Source organism: Danio aesculapii, chromosome 19 (genome assembly GCF_903798145.1).
Source record: "Danio aesculapii chromosome 19, fDanAes4.1, whole genome shotgun sequence".
Taxonomy (NCBI): Eukaryota; Metazoa; Chordata; class Actinopteri; order Cypriniformes; family Danionidae; genus Danio; species Danio aesculapii.
Genome location: NC_079453.1, coordinates 15,593,997 through 15,610,755, shown reverse-complemented (window position 1 = coordinate 15,610,755; position 16,759 = coordinate 15,593,997). Strand labels below are relative to the sequence as shown.

At 38.0% G+C, this 16,759-nt stretch overlaps 1 protein-coding gene across 1 annotated transcript in view; it reads right to left on the bottom strand.

Annotated features, from left to right (window-relative positions):
• The window catches only part of ptprua (protein tyrosine phosphatase receptor type Ua), a 448,322-nt gene extending 442,282 nt beyond the window's left edge, over positions 1–6,040 (bottom strand). Inside the window, 1 exon segment of the mRNA XM_056479406.1 lies at positions 5,895–6,040. Within this exon segment, the coding sequence (XP_056335381.1) occupies positions 5,895–5,964 (70 nt within the window). The 5' untranslated portion in view covers positions 5,965–6,040.
• Between the last annotated feature and the right edge of the window lie 10,719 nt (positions 6,041–16,759).

The following is a 16,759-nucleotide window of genomic DNA, read 5'->3' as shown; positions in this document are numbered from 1 at the left end:
CGATTTATTGCGATGCAAAAATGTCACAATATGCATATTGGCGTTATGACGGTTTTATTACGATATGACGTCTGTTTTCTCTTATTAGTGAGCTGCTGTCACATGTGAGTTTAGATTGCTTGAACTAGCAGCAGTAACGTTGCCAGGTCAAGATGAGTGGAGTTGAAATACAGGATGGCCCATCCTCTCAAAGTCGGACGTCTGGCAACATTTCGGTTTTACAGACATTGCTTTAGACTCGTCCGCTTTTTGACACGCATACTGGGTCAAACACAACCGAAGTCTTCACATTGTTTTACATACTTTGCTCAGCGACATGCATATCTCCTAATGGTGTTGAAAGAGTCCCATACTGTGTTTACAAGGTACAATTCACCCAAAAATGTCATTTCTGTCTTCATGTTATTATGTATTCACGGCCGCAAAATAACACATAACGTGCGCTCAATGCGCTGCTGACCATGAGCTGTTACGAGGGCGGGCGCGCGCCCTACTTGATGATAGACGCGCGCGCGTATGCTTTAATAACCAGAACCTCCATAGGCTGTGAATAACAGGTAATAAAGTTGTAAATAACATTCAGTTTGTGGCACAGTGTAATCGTTAGGGAGCCGCACACGAAGTATGAACAGCACTTAGCAGTGAAAATGAAACCGAAAGCGTGCACGTCATTTAATGATCATATCGCATTTTAGAGTTATGATCACGACAAGCATTTGAAGTTTGTTTTCCATAGCGAACACAGAGTGTTGTGCATGAGAATAAATGTTTAACAGTGTCAGTATAACTATTCTAGCCTATATAATATTGAATATAATGCAAAAGGGAATCTGATAATGACAAATGTCTGATTTTACTAGGGAATTAATGGTCTAATAATATTGTTAATGACAGATTGCAAGCATGTTTCAAACATAATAATACTTCAGAATTATGAATAGTTGTATTCTGATGTCATCACTTTACTGTGCATTAATGACCAGGACAAATGTAAAGTCTGTTCAAGTCCATTATTCAAAGTCTATTCAAAATTTTGCATTTTAACCAACAGTAGACATACACATAATATTATTATTGTTTTACCATAAGTCTGAGAAATAACAATAATAACAGCCTACTCATATTCACCTTTATTTTACATCTACAGAATCGTGAGAAAATTGACTTGAATAGAATGCATTTTTTTATTTTTGCACCTTTACTTAAATTTTCCTTAACTTTGTTATTTTCTTAAAGAACAACAAAAAGAAACAAAAGAAATACATTGAAAATTGTTTACTTGGTAATTTTTTTAATAAATCTTTTATTTGCATTTCAGTTTTAATTTTTATTTCAAATATCGTGATACATATCGAATTGTGAACACTATATCGTGATACACATTGTATCGTGAGCTGAGTGTATCGTTACACCCCTAATATATATATATATATATATATATATATATATATATATATATATATATATATATATATATATATATATATATATATAACTTATTCATTCATTTTCTTTTCAGCTTAAACAGCCAGCTTATCCAGCATATGTTTTACACAGTGGATGCCCTTCCAGCTGCAACCCATCACTGGGAAAGATCCACATACACTCATTCACACAAGGACAATTTTAGCTAACCCTATTCACCTATACCACATGTTTTTGGACTTGTGGAGGAAATCAGAGAACATGCAAACTCCAAACAGAAACGCCAACTGACCCAGCCGAGCCTCGAACCAACGACCTTGCTGTGAGGCGATCGTGCAACCCACTTAGCCACCGTGACACAAAACTATTTATAACGTAGAACTAATAATAAATATATGTCTAACACATCTGTACAACCATTTACTCATATCTTCATTCAGGAAAAGACTTTTCACCACTGCATCTGTAGATAGCAGTTAAATGATGCGACATGAAAATCAAAAGAAAAGCTGCAAGCATTTAGTACAGGTTCCCCAAGTGCAAAGGCTAGCTCAACTGTACTGTAACTGTCAAAAGGCAGTGAGATAGAGCATTAGGTGGTATTATATTGTAAGTGTAATTCAAAGCCAAGATGTGCAAGTGAGCAAACTGTCCCTAAACACTATGTGCTTAGCAGAGAAGAACACAAAGTGTGTTCAGCTTCACTTTTTTACTTTTGGAATTTAACAGGTGATCTTTTGAAAACAAAGTCTGTTTGGGGGCCATTTACATTACAGCATTTTCAACTAATGCCCTAAAGTGGAATCACATTCTTCAATAGTGACATCAATGTTGAACTGAACTCAATCATCATTGAACTGACACAACAAAACAAATTGTGTATGTATTGAACTTGTTTCACACTGACAGAACTTCACGCTTGACTATTGCCAATTTTATGTTTATAAAACTTTTATTTTTTATAAAGCACTACTGAAATAAAAGTGACTTGACTAAAAATGGGAATTTATAATTATGTTTGGTCGATTTACACGACAACAGACCTGAGACCTGAAAATAGTATACACAACTAGTTTAAAAGTGCAAGTTTCTGAATATGTGCTATCTTCGGTGGGTAAACAACAAAAATGCTGTTTTTAAATTGGTTTTACATGTTTAATTTGTTCTGTGGCTATTCATGAGTACACTCATTGTGTGAATTGAAATTTATATGAGGGCAGGATTTCCATCCAATAAATTTGTTTAGCACCAACTAAAAAAAACTATTTACACAATTGAGTTAACATGATAAAATCATGTTCGACCAAAAGTATTTATTAAAGTTTAAATTCATTTGTATTTTTATTTAACTTAAAGTCAAAGGTCTAATAATATTATTTATATTGTTATATCTATTTATGTCTATTATGAGTCGTACATTTCACGGTCTCTTTTTTCACGGTTATCCTTAATGAACTAAAAGAGCCATTTATAAGCATATTTCATGATTAGCATATACATTTGATTGAGACTGATATCAGAACTAATTTCAGGACAGTTATTGCTCACTGAGCAAAGAAACAAACTGCATTTTTGCTAATTGAACATCCAAAGCATGGGTGCTGCTGCAAGGTGGTAATCTCAAATCTCAAAGCATTACATGAAACTCTTCTAAATCTTCAAACTGAAGTGAAGATCAAACTCTAACAAGTATTTTTGTTAACTTTTTTTTTTTTTTTGTAAACACTTAAGCTTACTTTAATTGTCAACAATTCCCTCTCTTAATTCAATCCCACACAAAGCATGCTGGGAACTACAAATACCCTAACCAGATACCAGATTGGACCAACACAATTCCTTTGTGTTGTCCCAACACAAAACGCTTAAGTTAACTTAATGGTTAACAAATTTAAGAAGACTGAACATAAAATAAAGAAACTGGCCAAAGAAATTACAAGAATTGTGTTATTTCAGCTCATTTTAAACAGGTAGTATGAACAAGCAGCAGTAATCTTTTTTTGAGTGTATTTGGCAACCGAAAATAAAATTATGGACTACAGGACTGTACAGTACATTGAAAGTAATTTGTTGTTGTTTTTTTACACACTGAAATCGCCAACTATCCTAACACATGTAAAAACGAAAACAGAGATAAATTTGGCATTGTTTAATTGCAAAACTTGTATACAAAACTTGTTTACAAAATTATTGCTGTAAACTAAAGCTACAAGATGAGAAACAGGCCAGGTTGTTATTTTGACAATCTTCTGACGTTTGATTATCCTCTGAAATGTCATTTACATTCCATTTAACAAGTAAAATGATGACACCGACCGAACACCAATGGAAAAATAACGCTAGAAAGCTTGTGTCTTTGAACATGTGGAATGATGGATGACATTTTAGAGCTGCAACGGAGTGGAAAATTAACATTAAATAACAAATTAAGCCATATGGCTTTCGAAGATTTGTAATGCAAAATCATATTAAACGCTTTTATGCTATTTTTATTGATATTTTATTAATTTGTTTATTTTTATTTTAAGCCTGTCTGCCACTGTAGCTTTGAACATGTTTTGTATATATAAAATGCACAATATTTACACAATAAAGGTTTAAAACAACATATAATTAAAAAGAAAATTGTCAATTTCAAGTGACCTATTCCTTTACAACCTAGCAATGCCTAGTGTGCAACGTTCTGTGTCCTTGAACGCATTTTCTGAAATGCCCACTCACTTTCATTTGGATTACTGCAGCGAGAGACCCTCTGTAACCTCCCTCGCCCCCAATCGCAGCCACACACACACACACACACACACACACACACGCTGTCAGAGTGTCAGTGAAGTGAACTTGCACTCAGGTCTCATTACCTCCCACACACCCCACTGTGTGATGCTGTAATCTGACAGTATGAAGGATGCTTCAAAGACACAGAAAAATCGACTTTAACATCGCAATACATGCAGTAGGCTTGCTGAAATCCATGAGTAAACAGTCCAACGTGTGCTCTGACAAAATATAAATGCCATCAAATAGATGGAACGAAATTATGTTGATAGTAAACAAGGAAAAACTGCACTGCGTGCACTAAAAACGTGTTTTGATATAAGCTGAAATGTGCTTCATGTGGTAAAATCTAAATTCTGATTTTTCCCCCCTAGTCAAATACATAATTTACTATAAATTAATCAGTACATTAAGTGACATCAATGGAAATCATTTGTAATTCTCAGATCATTTTATAGTAAGATTTACTTATTTAAATTCCTTACTGCAGGCTACATTGGTCCCTTTTATTACATGTTAGGTATCCATTAATCACGTCCCAAGACACTGTGATAGGCTCATCTCTATGACCCTATACACAGGACAAGTATTTGATGAGCGGATAGATTGATGGATGTTTGCTGTTTAACAGTCTTCACACATTTATTTGATGGGAACAGAATTGAAGCTGATCCAGGAGCTCAAAAATCCTTCCACAAACCACAACACGACCTGACAAGCAAAGCCAGAGCAGCTTCAGCGATCATATTTGATGTCATGAAAGTGAAAGCAAGAGATTTTAAACAAACATAAAAAAAAATGTAAATATTGGGCCAATATACTGGGAGTCTGACAGAAGCACATCCTCAGGGCAATCCTCTTCTTATTCCTTTACTCACAAAGTCTGAACTCAAAAGGAATACTAGATTTAATCTAAGACAGACATCAATCAATAAGAGAATTTTATAATAACAAAAAGTCAAATAGTGCATGATCAATCAACAAACAACTTTAACTATAACAACAATCAATTTTGTTTACAATAAAAAATTAAAAAATACCAATATATATATATATATATATATATATATATATATATATATATATATATATATATATATATATATATATATATATGTCAACATAATATTTTTTCCCGAATAACAGGAAAGGGTGTAACCTATTTTTCCATTTTTCCCCCTTTAAATTAGCTTTAAATTAATTTGTTCAAGTTTAGTATCATTTTAACACGGCCAAGTTAATTTTTAAGTTTACTTGAACTTCTAACGCTTTCAAAACATCAATCTATACGCACTAAAATTGTTAGTCTTCACTTTATTCTCACAATGGACCATTAGGGTTTCATTTGAGAGGTAGGCTCATAATATCCATTCATACACACGCTAATCTCGAACCACAACCGAATAAAAACGTCTTTCAAAACTCAACTCTTCTCAAAACTCCGATGTCATTGCTTTCGACAAACATTCATTATGACACGCTCCGTCCGTTATGATCAACTAGTTATCCTTATAAATTCAACCGATAATATAAAAAGAAAGCTTGAAACTTATTTAAACTTTTCACGTCGTTTGTAACAGATAGAAAACCTTCCGTGGACTGGTTTGATTGTTCTCCAATTCCCAGTACAGTTTATGTGTAAAGTCTATTGATTTGATACTATGAAATGAAAAGTCTCTGAAACACTCGAGTCTTACCTGTTGGCCCCTCCAGACTTTCCGCACAGACCCTGGCGATGAGAAACAGCAGAACAGCACACAGATTCATTGCAGCGTTTAGTCCAGCAGGTAAAGACAGGTGAAATACAGTCAGCGAGTGTGGTAGAGTGTGGTAAATATCCTGCTGCTGCGCCACTGAGTTTCATCCAGAAACGCGCAGCACAGACCCCAGATCTGCCCGCTGACGTCACGACAAACTATTATACCCCCTCAGAACTCCACCAAATGTACTCGTTGAGCAGAGAAAGGACTATGGCGCCTCTCTGCGGTTATTCATAACACATTTTCCAATCAGCTGCTGCAGAGATTGGATTTGCAGAGATTTGGTTCATCAACTCGCGTGGTAAGCGTCTTGAGTTGTTTGTCGAGAGCTTTAAATTGAACTTTAGTGTATGAATGGGGAGGAGGTTGAAAGCTACAATTATTGTTGTCGTAAAGTAGGCTACTCACATTGCCTGCATCCTTTAATTCCCCTCAGTAGGCTAAATTCGGATTTGACGACGTTAGTATAAATGTTTACAATATATTCTAAAATCAAATGTAAAGTAATATGAATTGAAACAATAAAAGAAATCAGTCACAAACAACCAGGTGTTCAAGGTATATATATATATATTTTAAGTGTTGAGTTTAATTCATTCATTTATTCATCGTGCAAAAAATCAATCAAACTATTTTACTATAAAAGAAAAGATAAACCTGAAAGTATGGCAAAATAACTTAAAAATAATTGTTAAAAATATAAAGGATAAAAATGAGTGTAGATCAAGCGGCAACCTCCCGCTCTCCCTCGGGAGGCCAATACGGAAGTAACTAAAACTGCAATTCATCAAAATTCCGCTAGTCCTGGCTCCATAATAGAGCAAACTGCAATTGAGCCCACTGTTAGAATGGCCAACTTTACAGCAGAAAAAAAGGTGTTTACAGCCTGGTACAAAGAAAGATTTTGGTTCATATAGCTATTATTACCTTCCATGACAACTGTGAGGGGGGTGAATTTTTTTATAACTCCTCCATTTCCTTTATATTAGGTTATATTAAGTTTGCATAATTAAGGGCGTGGCCACTTGAGTGACAGCTAGGTCTCGCTGGTCGCCGTCACTTCACCTCAGCTGAATCCGGTAGATTAGCCACTGATCTCGGCATATTCATCGTATTTTTGTGTTGTTTTATGTGGCTTTACACAGTCAGCTGCCTTTCGGACTTATTTCTTACAATTATCAGATGATATGGGATGCTGTGTGCACTTTATTGTGCTCGCAAACCATTCACGTGGCCTCTGTTTCCCATGTGAGTAAAGTTATATACTTGTATACCATCTCTATAAATGTATTTGCTTTATTTAAGATCATTTATCATTAATATTTTTCTTTAGACCCGTAAAGCACTCCAGAATGTGACAGATTGATTAGCTGTAGGCTCTAGAACAGCCATCTGAAGCGTTATCTTACAGTGTTATGCTGGAGTTCACCAATAGTCTTGCATTTGAAGTGTTTGGAAGTATTTAGCGTTTTCCTCCTGTAGAAAAACGTCATAAGAGCAATGTTTAGTGGCTCACTGTATTACTACAGTGTTTTTAAAAGTCTAAACACTTTATTGATATAGTGTACAGCCAAGCACATGTGGTCAGAACACAAACGAGTCGCAGGTAATAAAGTATCAAGCGTTTCTCCCAAAGTAAAGTCTGTCTGCCAGGTCTAAGCAAAGTGCCAGCAGGTGTCTGTAGCTCCGCCCACTCTCCGCCTCTTTGCCCTTGTTTGGTATCCCGCCGTGGGTGCGATGACGCGCGAACAAAATGGCGACGGTTGGCCGCGCCTACTTGTGGCTTCTTTTGCGCTCTTCAGAAACCTATGGGTGACGTCACGGATGCTACGTCCATATATTTTACAGTCTATGGTGTAGATTCAATATCTGTTTAAGATCCCTTCCTTATTCTAATCTGAATAAAAGCAAGAAGACAAGTGCCATAAATTTGATAAAATTGACGTAACGAGGATAGATGTGTTAAATGCATTTTACAAATAAAACATCTATTGCAGTTGCAACCAGTGTACATGTTTCTCAATGTTTATCACTCAAGAATGAATGATAAATATAAACATTTTGATTTGAGAAATAGCAAGCAGCAGAAATCATAAACCAAAAGCTGTTAAACACAAAGTTCAAATCTGCAGGAGTGAGATGGAAAAGTCAATCCTTTGCCAACCTCTCAATGGCTCATTGTAGCAAAGAACTCTCTTTCTTATCCTTTTCTTATCTTCTTATAGCCATTTGTCAATGTGCAGGGTTCTAGAGATGGCTTAAGATGGGGTTTTGATGTTACATTATAGCTGAGCTGTTCACGGTGACGGTACATTCCATTTGTACTTGGAAGTCAGAATTTCCAAGGTTCCAGTAAGAACTTAAACGAATGTCCCTTCAAGTGTGAATTTTGACCACAGCAGCCCAGACTTTAGCATCCAAAATGGCTGCTCAGTTTAGACCCAACAGTTTAAGGGGCATCAAATATCTTGAATTTGGATTGACTGTTCCTGCATTACAGAAGAATTCCTGAAGAAACTTCTTGAGAAGTGTGACAAAAACATGTTGTAAAATGGGGAAAAAAAATATAAAATGTGTACTGACAATTATTCACAAATAATGACAAATTTTCAAACACATTCTTTTGCAAAGAAATTACTTTTTTTATTTTTCATTTCTAAACCCAATAGCAGTTATAACAAGTGGACCTGTTTTGCCTCATATCTCAAGAATCGGTGTTTTAGATAAACAAAGAACATATAAAATGTATTACTGCAATTCATTACTTTTTGATTTAGTGGCTAATTCGTATTAATTTGTATGATCTCATTCATATTTCTTAGTATGATTTCCTCATAACCAATGAGGATAGGGTTAGAGGTGGGGTTTGTGGGTGAGCCTCCATTTAAAATATTTTTTTTCCTATGAATAAAGTACAATGAAGTTGTACAAGTTTGCCACTTTTCTGACAATTCTGACATTTTCATATACCCATTGTATATTAAAACTCAAGCAGACCAAGAGTACTGAGGCTCAGTCCTGTTTCTGGATCTATTTACCAGGTTTAGATCCAACCCTGCTCTATAACACCTGCTGCAAATAAAGCCAAGAAGATAAGCCACTAATTAGCCATTGCAGGTGTGTCTGATAAAGGCTGGAACTGAATTCGGCAGGATCTCCAGGAGAAAGATTGAACACTTCTGATTCAGACCAAACATTTATCTTGTTTATCATGCTGTCTGTGCTGAGATGAATAGGGTTTGTCATGACACAGCAGCAAACGTTAGTGAATGGAAGTTTCTTAATGTCTTTTGTCTGTGTCTAATAACATAGTTACTGTAGCTGCCTACCTACAAAGTGAGTTGTGTGACTATATAATTGTGTCACATTACTTTTTAAGTCACTGAGTATGTTTACATGGACACCAATACTCCAATTGTAATATGATTAAGACAATACTCTGATGAAAAGTTTACCATGTAAACAGCGATTTTTGATTACCTTAATCCAGGGGTGTCTAAACTTGGTCCTGGAGGGCCGGTGTCCTTATGAATTTAGCTCCAGCTTGCTTCAACACACCTGCCAGAAAGTTTCTGGTACTATGAGCTTGATAAGCTGGTTTAGGGGTGTTTGATTAGGGTTGGAGCTAAACTCTCCAGTACACCAGCCCTCCAGGGTCGAGTTTGGACACCCCTGCCTTAATCTGACTAAAGTCATTCATTTATTCATTTTCTGCCGCTTTTCCGGGGCCGGTCTTAGGAGAGAACCCCAGACTTCCCTCTCCCCAGACACTTCCTCCAACTCCTCCGGGTGGATCCCGAGGCGTTCCTAGGCCAGCCGAGAGACATAGTCCCTCCAGCATGTCCTGGGTCTTCCCCGAGGCCTCCTCCCGATGGGACATGCCTGGAACGCCTCCCTAGCTAGGCGTCCAGGACGCATCTGAAACAGATGCTCGAGCCACCTCAGCTGACTTCTCTCGATGTGGAGGAGCAGTGTCAGAGCTCCTCACCCTATCCATAAGAGTGCACCCTGCCACCCTTAGAAGGAAACTCATTTCAGCCGCTTGTATCCGAGATCTTGTTTTTTCGGTCATGACCCAAAGCTCATGACCATAGGTGAGAGTAGGAACGTAGATTGACTGGTAAATCGAGAGCTTTGCCTTTCGGCTCAGCTCTTTCTTTACTACAACGGACCGGTACATTGACAGCATTACTGCTGCCGCTGCACCAATCCGCCTGTCAATCTCACGTTCCATCCATCCCTCACTCATGAACAAAACCCTGAGATACTTAAACTCCTCCACCTGGGGTAAGGACTTTCCTCCAACCTGGAGATGGCAAACCTCCTTTTTCCGATGGAGCACCATGGCCTCGGACTTGGAGGTGCTGATTCTCATCCCAGCCGTGTCACACTCGGCAGCAAACTGCCTCAGTGCATGCTGAAGTCATAATTGAACTAAACATAAATTGGATTCAAACATGTAGAATATTCATATTTTAGTTACAGTACTTTACTGAAGTTGAGTACAGACATGTAAACACCTGAATCAAACTATTACCACTTTGTAGTACTTTTCCATATATTTTGAGACAGGATGCACACTCTGAACTGTCAGGCATTTGATGACAAACAAATCAAAATGGCTTTAAGCTAGAGCACATTTTTGGTGTGAGCTGGAAACAATAACTATTCTGAGAATTATCCAACCAGTCCTTAATATGTACTCTTTCTGAGTTTGTCGCAGGGGGCATGAATAAAATGCTAGTGAATGGAATGGCAAAGGTGGCCTGTTACTTGAGAATTTATACCGCTGTCGTCTGTTTGCACGCATAGTGTGGAATTAACTGCTGTTAAAATTAAATCGCCATTAAAAAATGAAATGCCAAAAAGCACAGGTTGCCAGATTGACGACACCAAAAGGAGCGACCATGCCTGCTTATTGAGTCTAGACCAAAAAATGTATAAAAATGTGTTGAACTTTTGAACTTCTCTCTGTTAAACAGAATTTAGGAAATATTTGAAAACAAAAAGTGAATCGCATCTTCCTCTTCACAATACCCCATAGATTTTCTATGGGTTAAGGTCAGGCAAGTTTGCTGGCCAATTAGGAACAGGGATACCATGGTCCTTAAACCTGGTACTGGTAGTTTTGACACGGTGTCCAGGTGCCAAGTCCTGTTGGGAAATTAAATCTGCATCTCCATAAAGCTGGGCAGAAGCAGGAAGCAAGAAGTGATCTTAAACATTCTGGTATAGAGCTGTGCTGACCGTGGACCTGAGAAAACACAGTGGAGCAACACCAGCAGATGATATGGCACCCCAAACCATCACTGACTTTTGATGTTACATTATAGCTGAGCTGTTCACGGTGACGGTACATTCCATTTGTACTTGGAAGTCAGAATTTCCAAGGTTCCAGTAAGAACTTAAACGAATTTCCCTTCAAGTGTGAATTTTGACCACAGCAGCCCAGACTTTAGCATCCAAAATGGCTGCTCAGTTTAGACCCAACAGTTTAAGGGGCATCAAATATCTTGAATTTGGATTGACTGTTCCTGCATTACAGAAGAATTCCAGAAGAAACTTCTTGAGAAGTGTGATAAAAACATGTTGTAAAATGGGAAAAAAAATTATAAAATGTGTACTGACAATTATTCACAAATAATGACAACTTATATAGAAAACACAGTGGAGCAGAACACACCAGCAGATGATATGGCACCCCAAACCATCACTGACTGTGGAAACTGACTGTGTGCCTCTCCTCTTTTCCTCCAGACTCAGGGACCCTGATTTCCAAAGTACTTTTTACTTTTATCAGAGAACATAGCTTTGGACCACTCAGCAGCAGTCTAACCTTTAGCCCAGGCAAGAAGCTTCTAAAGCTGTCTGTTGTTCTAAAGTAGCTTGACTCAAGGAATGTAACAGTAGAAATCCATGTCTTGCATAGTGCCTGTACGTAGTGGTTCTTCAAGCACTGACTCCAGCTGCAGTTCACTCTTAGTGAATCTCCCCCACATTTTTGAATGGGTTTTGTTTGTCAATTCTCACTTATCCCTATTGCGTGTACACTTTTTTTTCTACCACATCTTTTCCTTCCCTTCGCCATTCTATTAATGTACTTGGACACAGAGCTCTGTGAACAGCCATCCTCTTTTGCAATGAACTTGCCCTCCTTGGCTGGGTGTCAATGGTCATCTTTTTGACAACTGTCAAATCAGGCATCTTCCTTATGATTGTGTAGCCCACAGAACTAGACTGAGAGACCATTTAAAGGCATTTGCAGGTGTTTTGAGTTAATTAGCTGATTAAAGTGTGGCACCAAATGTGTATTCAATACTGAGCAATATTCTAATTTGCCAAGATACCGAATTTGGGGTTTTCATAAGTTGTCATCAAGATCATCCAAAGTAAAAGAAATAAACACTTGAAACACTTGAGTCTGTGAGGAATGAATTTATACATTATACAAGTTTAACTTCCTGAATGGAATTAGTGAAATAAATCAACTTTTTGAAGATATTCTAATTATATGACCAGCACCTGTATATATTTCTCTTATACATTAGTCATTTGAAATGGATCATCACCTTTCATCAATGTTGTACTTAAACTATTGTACATTACCCATTCATGCCTTTGAACATTTTTTGATCCACTTCAAATGTTGATTATGAATACATTTTATAACTACTTCTATCAACAGACCCTACTTGTCAAAACTAACTAGTCAAACCCTAATAATTTTTCTATAAACAGCACTTTAAGCTTAATCCTCTAACAGCTCTTATCTGCTTTCATGGTGTTTGATAACTCAAATGAGGCTTTTTCTGGGTATAAAAAGTGCATTTAATGTTGTATAGGCAGCCAGCTCATCAAGTTTGAGGCATAGCTTTTGTCTGCAGGCAGCTTAGATAATGTACCTGGCAGTATGTAGTCTCTGGTTAAAAGCAGATCTGCTGAAAGCTTGTCAGACTGGTCGGTTTATATTATTCTGTCTTTTTCTCTCTGCTGATGGCTTAGGGCTTCTTTGTTGCTTTTTAAAATGATCTGCTGATCGAGGTACAAAAACAGTTGTTGAAAACGATTTGGCGATTAAAAAGGAGTAGAAAACAGCTTCTGACATTTTGTTGTCTGACAAATCGCTTCTGCTTTTAAGCAGCTCACACAAATTGTGGTTCTTTCAAAGCTCTTGAAATAAGAAAAATGTCACCTGAGGCATGTTTGTGTTAAACGCTGCAAAGCACAATATCATTTCAAGGCTGACATTAGCCTGATATTTGGCAGATTACCTCTAAATAAGAAGGCATATTTGGAGGACAGTCTAACATCATGCCTGTAACAAGAAATACGGGATGCTTCAAAACCATTAATATTCCAATTTAATTACTTTTACAATCAATGCTGATTCAACCTCACAGTTGACTAAAATCACTTAATCAATTTAGATGCAGTGTGACTTCCAATTCATATTTAATTACACAGCCTCTGCCTTTATTCCCAGCTCTGGTTCATGCATTTTCTCAAAGATGCTAAACAAAGAGAACTTGGATGGGTGGGTGGCTCAGTTGTGTCTGTGCTGCACCATGGATGAAAATTCAGAGATTCGCATCCTGCTCAAGGCATTTCCTCTGACTGTTGTCATTAGGCCCGCCTGCATGGCATCTGCTGTCTGCTCCAAAGATGTTTTGTGGTTCCCCCATGCTAAACTTTTTTCGCCTGTGAATAAGAGAAAAATTTGGGATTTGCAGGAGCAAAACATCCTGCACACACTAATGGTGCAGTATTGTACCATAATTATGACATTTTAGACAAAGACAAAAAGCTCATATCTTTGTTGAACATGTCATTTTCACAAAAAACTCACACACAAACTGAAAAAAACACTCTTAGTCTACAGTATTATTTTCTTTCCCCCAAAACACACGTCTGGAAAATATTTCAATAATTTGTTATAATTTAGCTTTTTTTCTGTGCATAAAACATACTGAGCTCAAAGTATATTGACATTAATATATATTCAACTTTGGACCTAAAGGTTCACTTTCGTGCAGAATTTAGACCGAAACAAACCTGAAAAGATCTTTCCAGATTACTAGAAAGTTATAGCCATGTGAGTTTTATCATGCAGGCTTAAAGTTAAAACCTGCAGGACACTACTGCATTTTATACAGCAGTCATTTCTCATCTGCAAATGTATTTTGTAGAGTGGCAATCCAGTGTGCTCAGCCAATTCTCAGTGTGTGTTCTTGTCTGTACGTCTGTTCTTATGAACTTGTGTAATGTTATAAGACATTATCCATGTAACGCCACGCCAGCAGAGGGAGCCCTCGCCCGACTACTGATTCAGCTCCGCTCCCTCTGAGGACCCCTTAAATAAACTTCTGCACATGGATTCTAACACCGCCTCAGCCTCCATGTTACAGAATACTTCGCCCGCCATGAATCCAGCGGAAGTTTCAAGATTGCAATCTACAATTGCATACCAAGGTGAAGTGATAAAGGGCTATAGAGAACAGTGGATGCAAATGCAGTCGATCAATGAACATTTAACACATTATATCCGGGCACTTCCTCCTACCACACCGAAGACGGTAAGATTAGCTCTTCCTGATAAATTTGATGGCACTGCTGAACAATGTAAAGGTTTTCTACGTCAAGTTAAGGTTTATATGGAACACCAGGACGAAATGTTTGATTCAGAGGAGATAAAATGTGCTTTTTTGATGACATTGTTGACTGGAAGAGCAATTGACTGGGCCGCAGCAGTGTGGGATTCTGATGCACAAATAAAAACTTCGTTGGAGTATTTCCTTACACAGATCCGTGAAGTGTTTGAATATCCAGATGGAGGAAAAGGAGTGTCTACCCAATTGATTAACCTCAAGCAAGGAAACAGATCGGCTGCTGATTATGCGATCGAGTTCAGAACTATAGCTGCTCAAAGTGGATGGAATGACGTGGCATTGAAAGCTATGTTTCAACGCAGTCTGGATGTGGATCTTCAAACTGAGCTGGCCTGTAAAGGTGAGGAATTGTCTTTTCATGAATTTGTCAAGTTAACCATTAGATTAGACAACCTCATGAGACAGTCACCTCGACGTAAAAATGATACAACAGCCCAGAAATTTTGCATTCCAGCCCAAGCTAATATTGAACACTTTGCTGTGTTAAGTAACAAAACGTTCACGTTACCAGTCACCATTCAAGTTGATGATGTCTGTGTTGAGTCTACAGCAATGATTGATTCGGGAGCTGCACTGAATATTATCAGTAAGCAAATCATTGATAAATATAAGATTCCCGTTCAAGCTTGCACTCCACCCATAAGAATCAAGTCAATAGATGATGCACTTATAGGAAATGGCATTACCCATCAAACACAAACTCTCACTCTCAAGACTGGAACTCTGCACCAAGAATCTATTTCCTTCTACGTTGTTTATACTCCCAAGTATGAAATAGTTCTGGGATATCCATGGCTTCATATCCATAATCCAGAACTGTCATGGCATTCTGGAGAATTAACTCGCTGGTCTACATTCTGTTTAGAAAGATGTATCCAGGCAAAACCACAACCACGTATGACGACCAGCATAGAGAGCCCTGAGACCCAAAAAACAGTAGTTATTCCAAGGTGTTACCAAGATCTATCAGAAGTGTTCAGTAAAACTAAGGCAACTCAACTTCCCCCACATCGCCCCTGGGACTGTGCTATCGATTTACTGCCTAATGCCATGCCACCAAAGAGTCGTGTATACCCTCTCTCTCTCACAGAAAGCCAAGCCATGGATGAATATATCGATGAAGCTCTGGATTCAGGTTTAATTCGTCCATCCACATCCCCAGCTGCAGCAGGATTTTTCTTTGTTGAGAAAAAGGATGGAGGGCTGCGACCATGCATTGATTATAGAGGTTTGAATAATGTTACAGTGAAATTTCATTACCCACTCCCGTTAGTCCCCTCTGCACTAGAACAGTTACGTGAAGCCACCATTTACACCAAGCTTGATTTACGAAGTGCATACAATTTGATCAGAATTTGTGAGGGAGACGAATGGAAAACTGCATTTTTCACCACTAGGGGGCACTATGAATATCAGGCAATGGCCTATGGACTGGCAAATGCTCCCGCAGTGTTTCAATCATTCATCAATGAGATATTCAAGGACCTGATCAATAAGTATGTGGTTGCCAATATTGATGACATTCTCATATACTCCAAGAACGAAGCAGATCATGTGACCCATGTGAGGACTGTGCTTTCAAGATTACTAGAAAACCAACTTTATGTCAAAGCAGAAAAATGTGAGTTTAATGTCAACCAAACCTCATTTCTAGGCTACCACATTAGTCATGATGGAGTGCGAATGGATGAACTCAAGGTCCAAGCAGTCACTGAATGGCCAGTACCCACTACAGTCAAGGAACTTCAGCGATTCCTGGGGTTCGCGAACTTTTATAGGAGGTTCATTCGTAACTACAGTTCAGTCGCATCACCCATGACATCTTTACTGAAAGGCAAACCCCAGAAGTTAAAGTGGACAGATGAAGCTAACCAGGCATTCATAGCATTAAAGGAGAGATTCACCACAGCGCCCATCTTGAAACATCCTGACCCTAACTCACCATTCATAGTGGAGGTTGATGCCTCAAATCTGGGCATAGGAGCAGTATTATCACAAAGGCATGGAACACCAGGCAAACTACACCCATGTGCGTTCTTTTCCAGAAAACTGACCTCTGCGGAACGCAACTATGATGTGGGTAATAAGGAATTACTCTCAATGAAGGAGGCTATTTCAGAATGGCGACACTGGCTA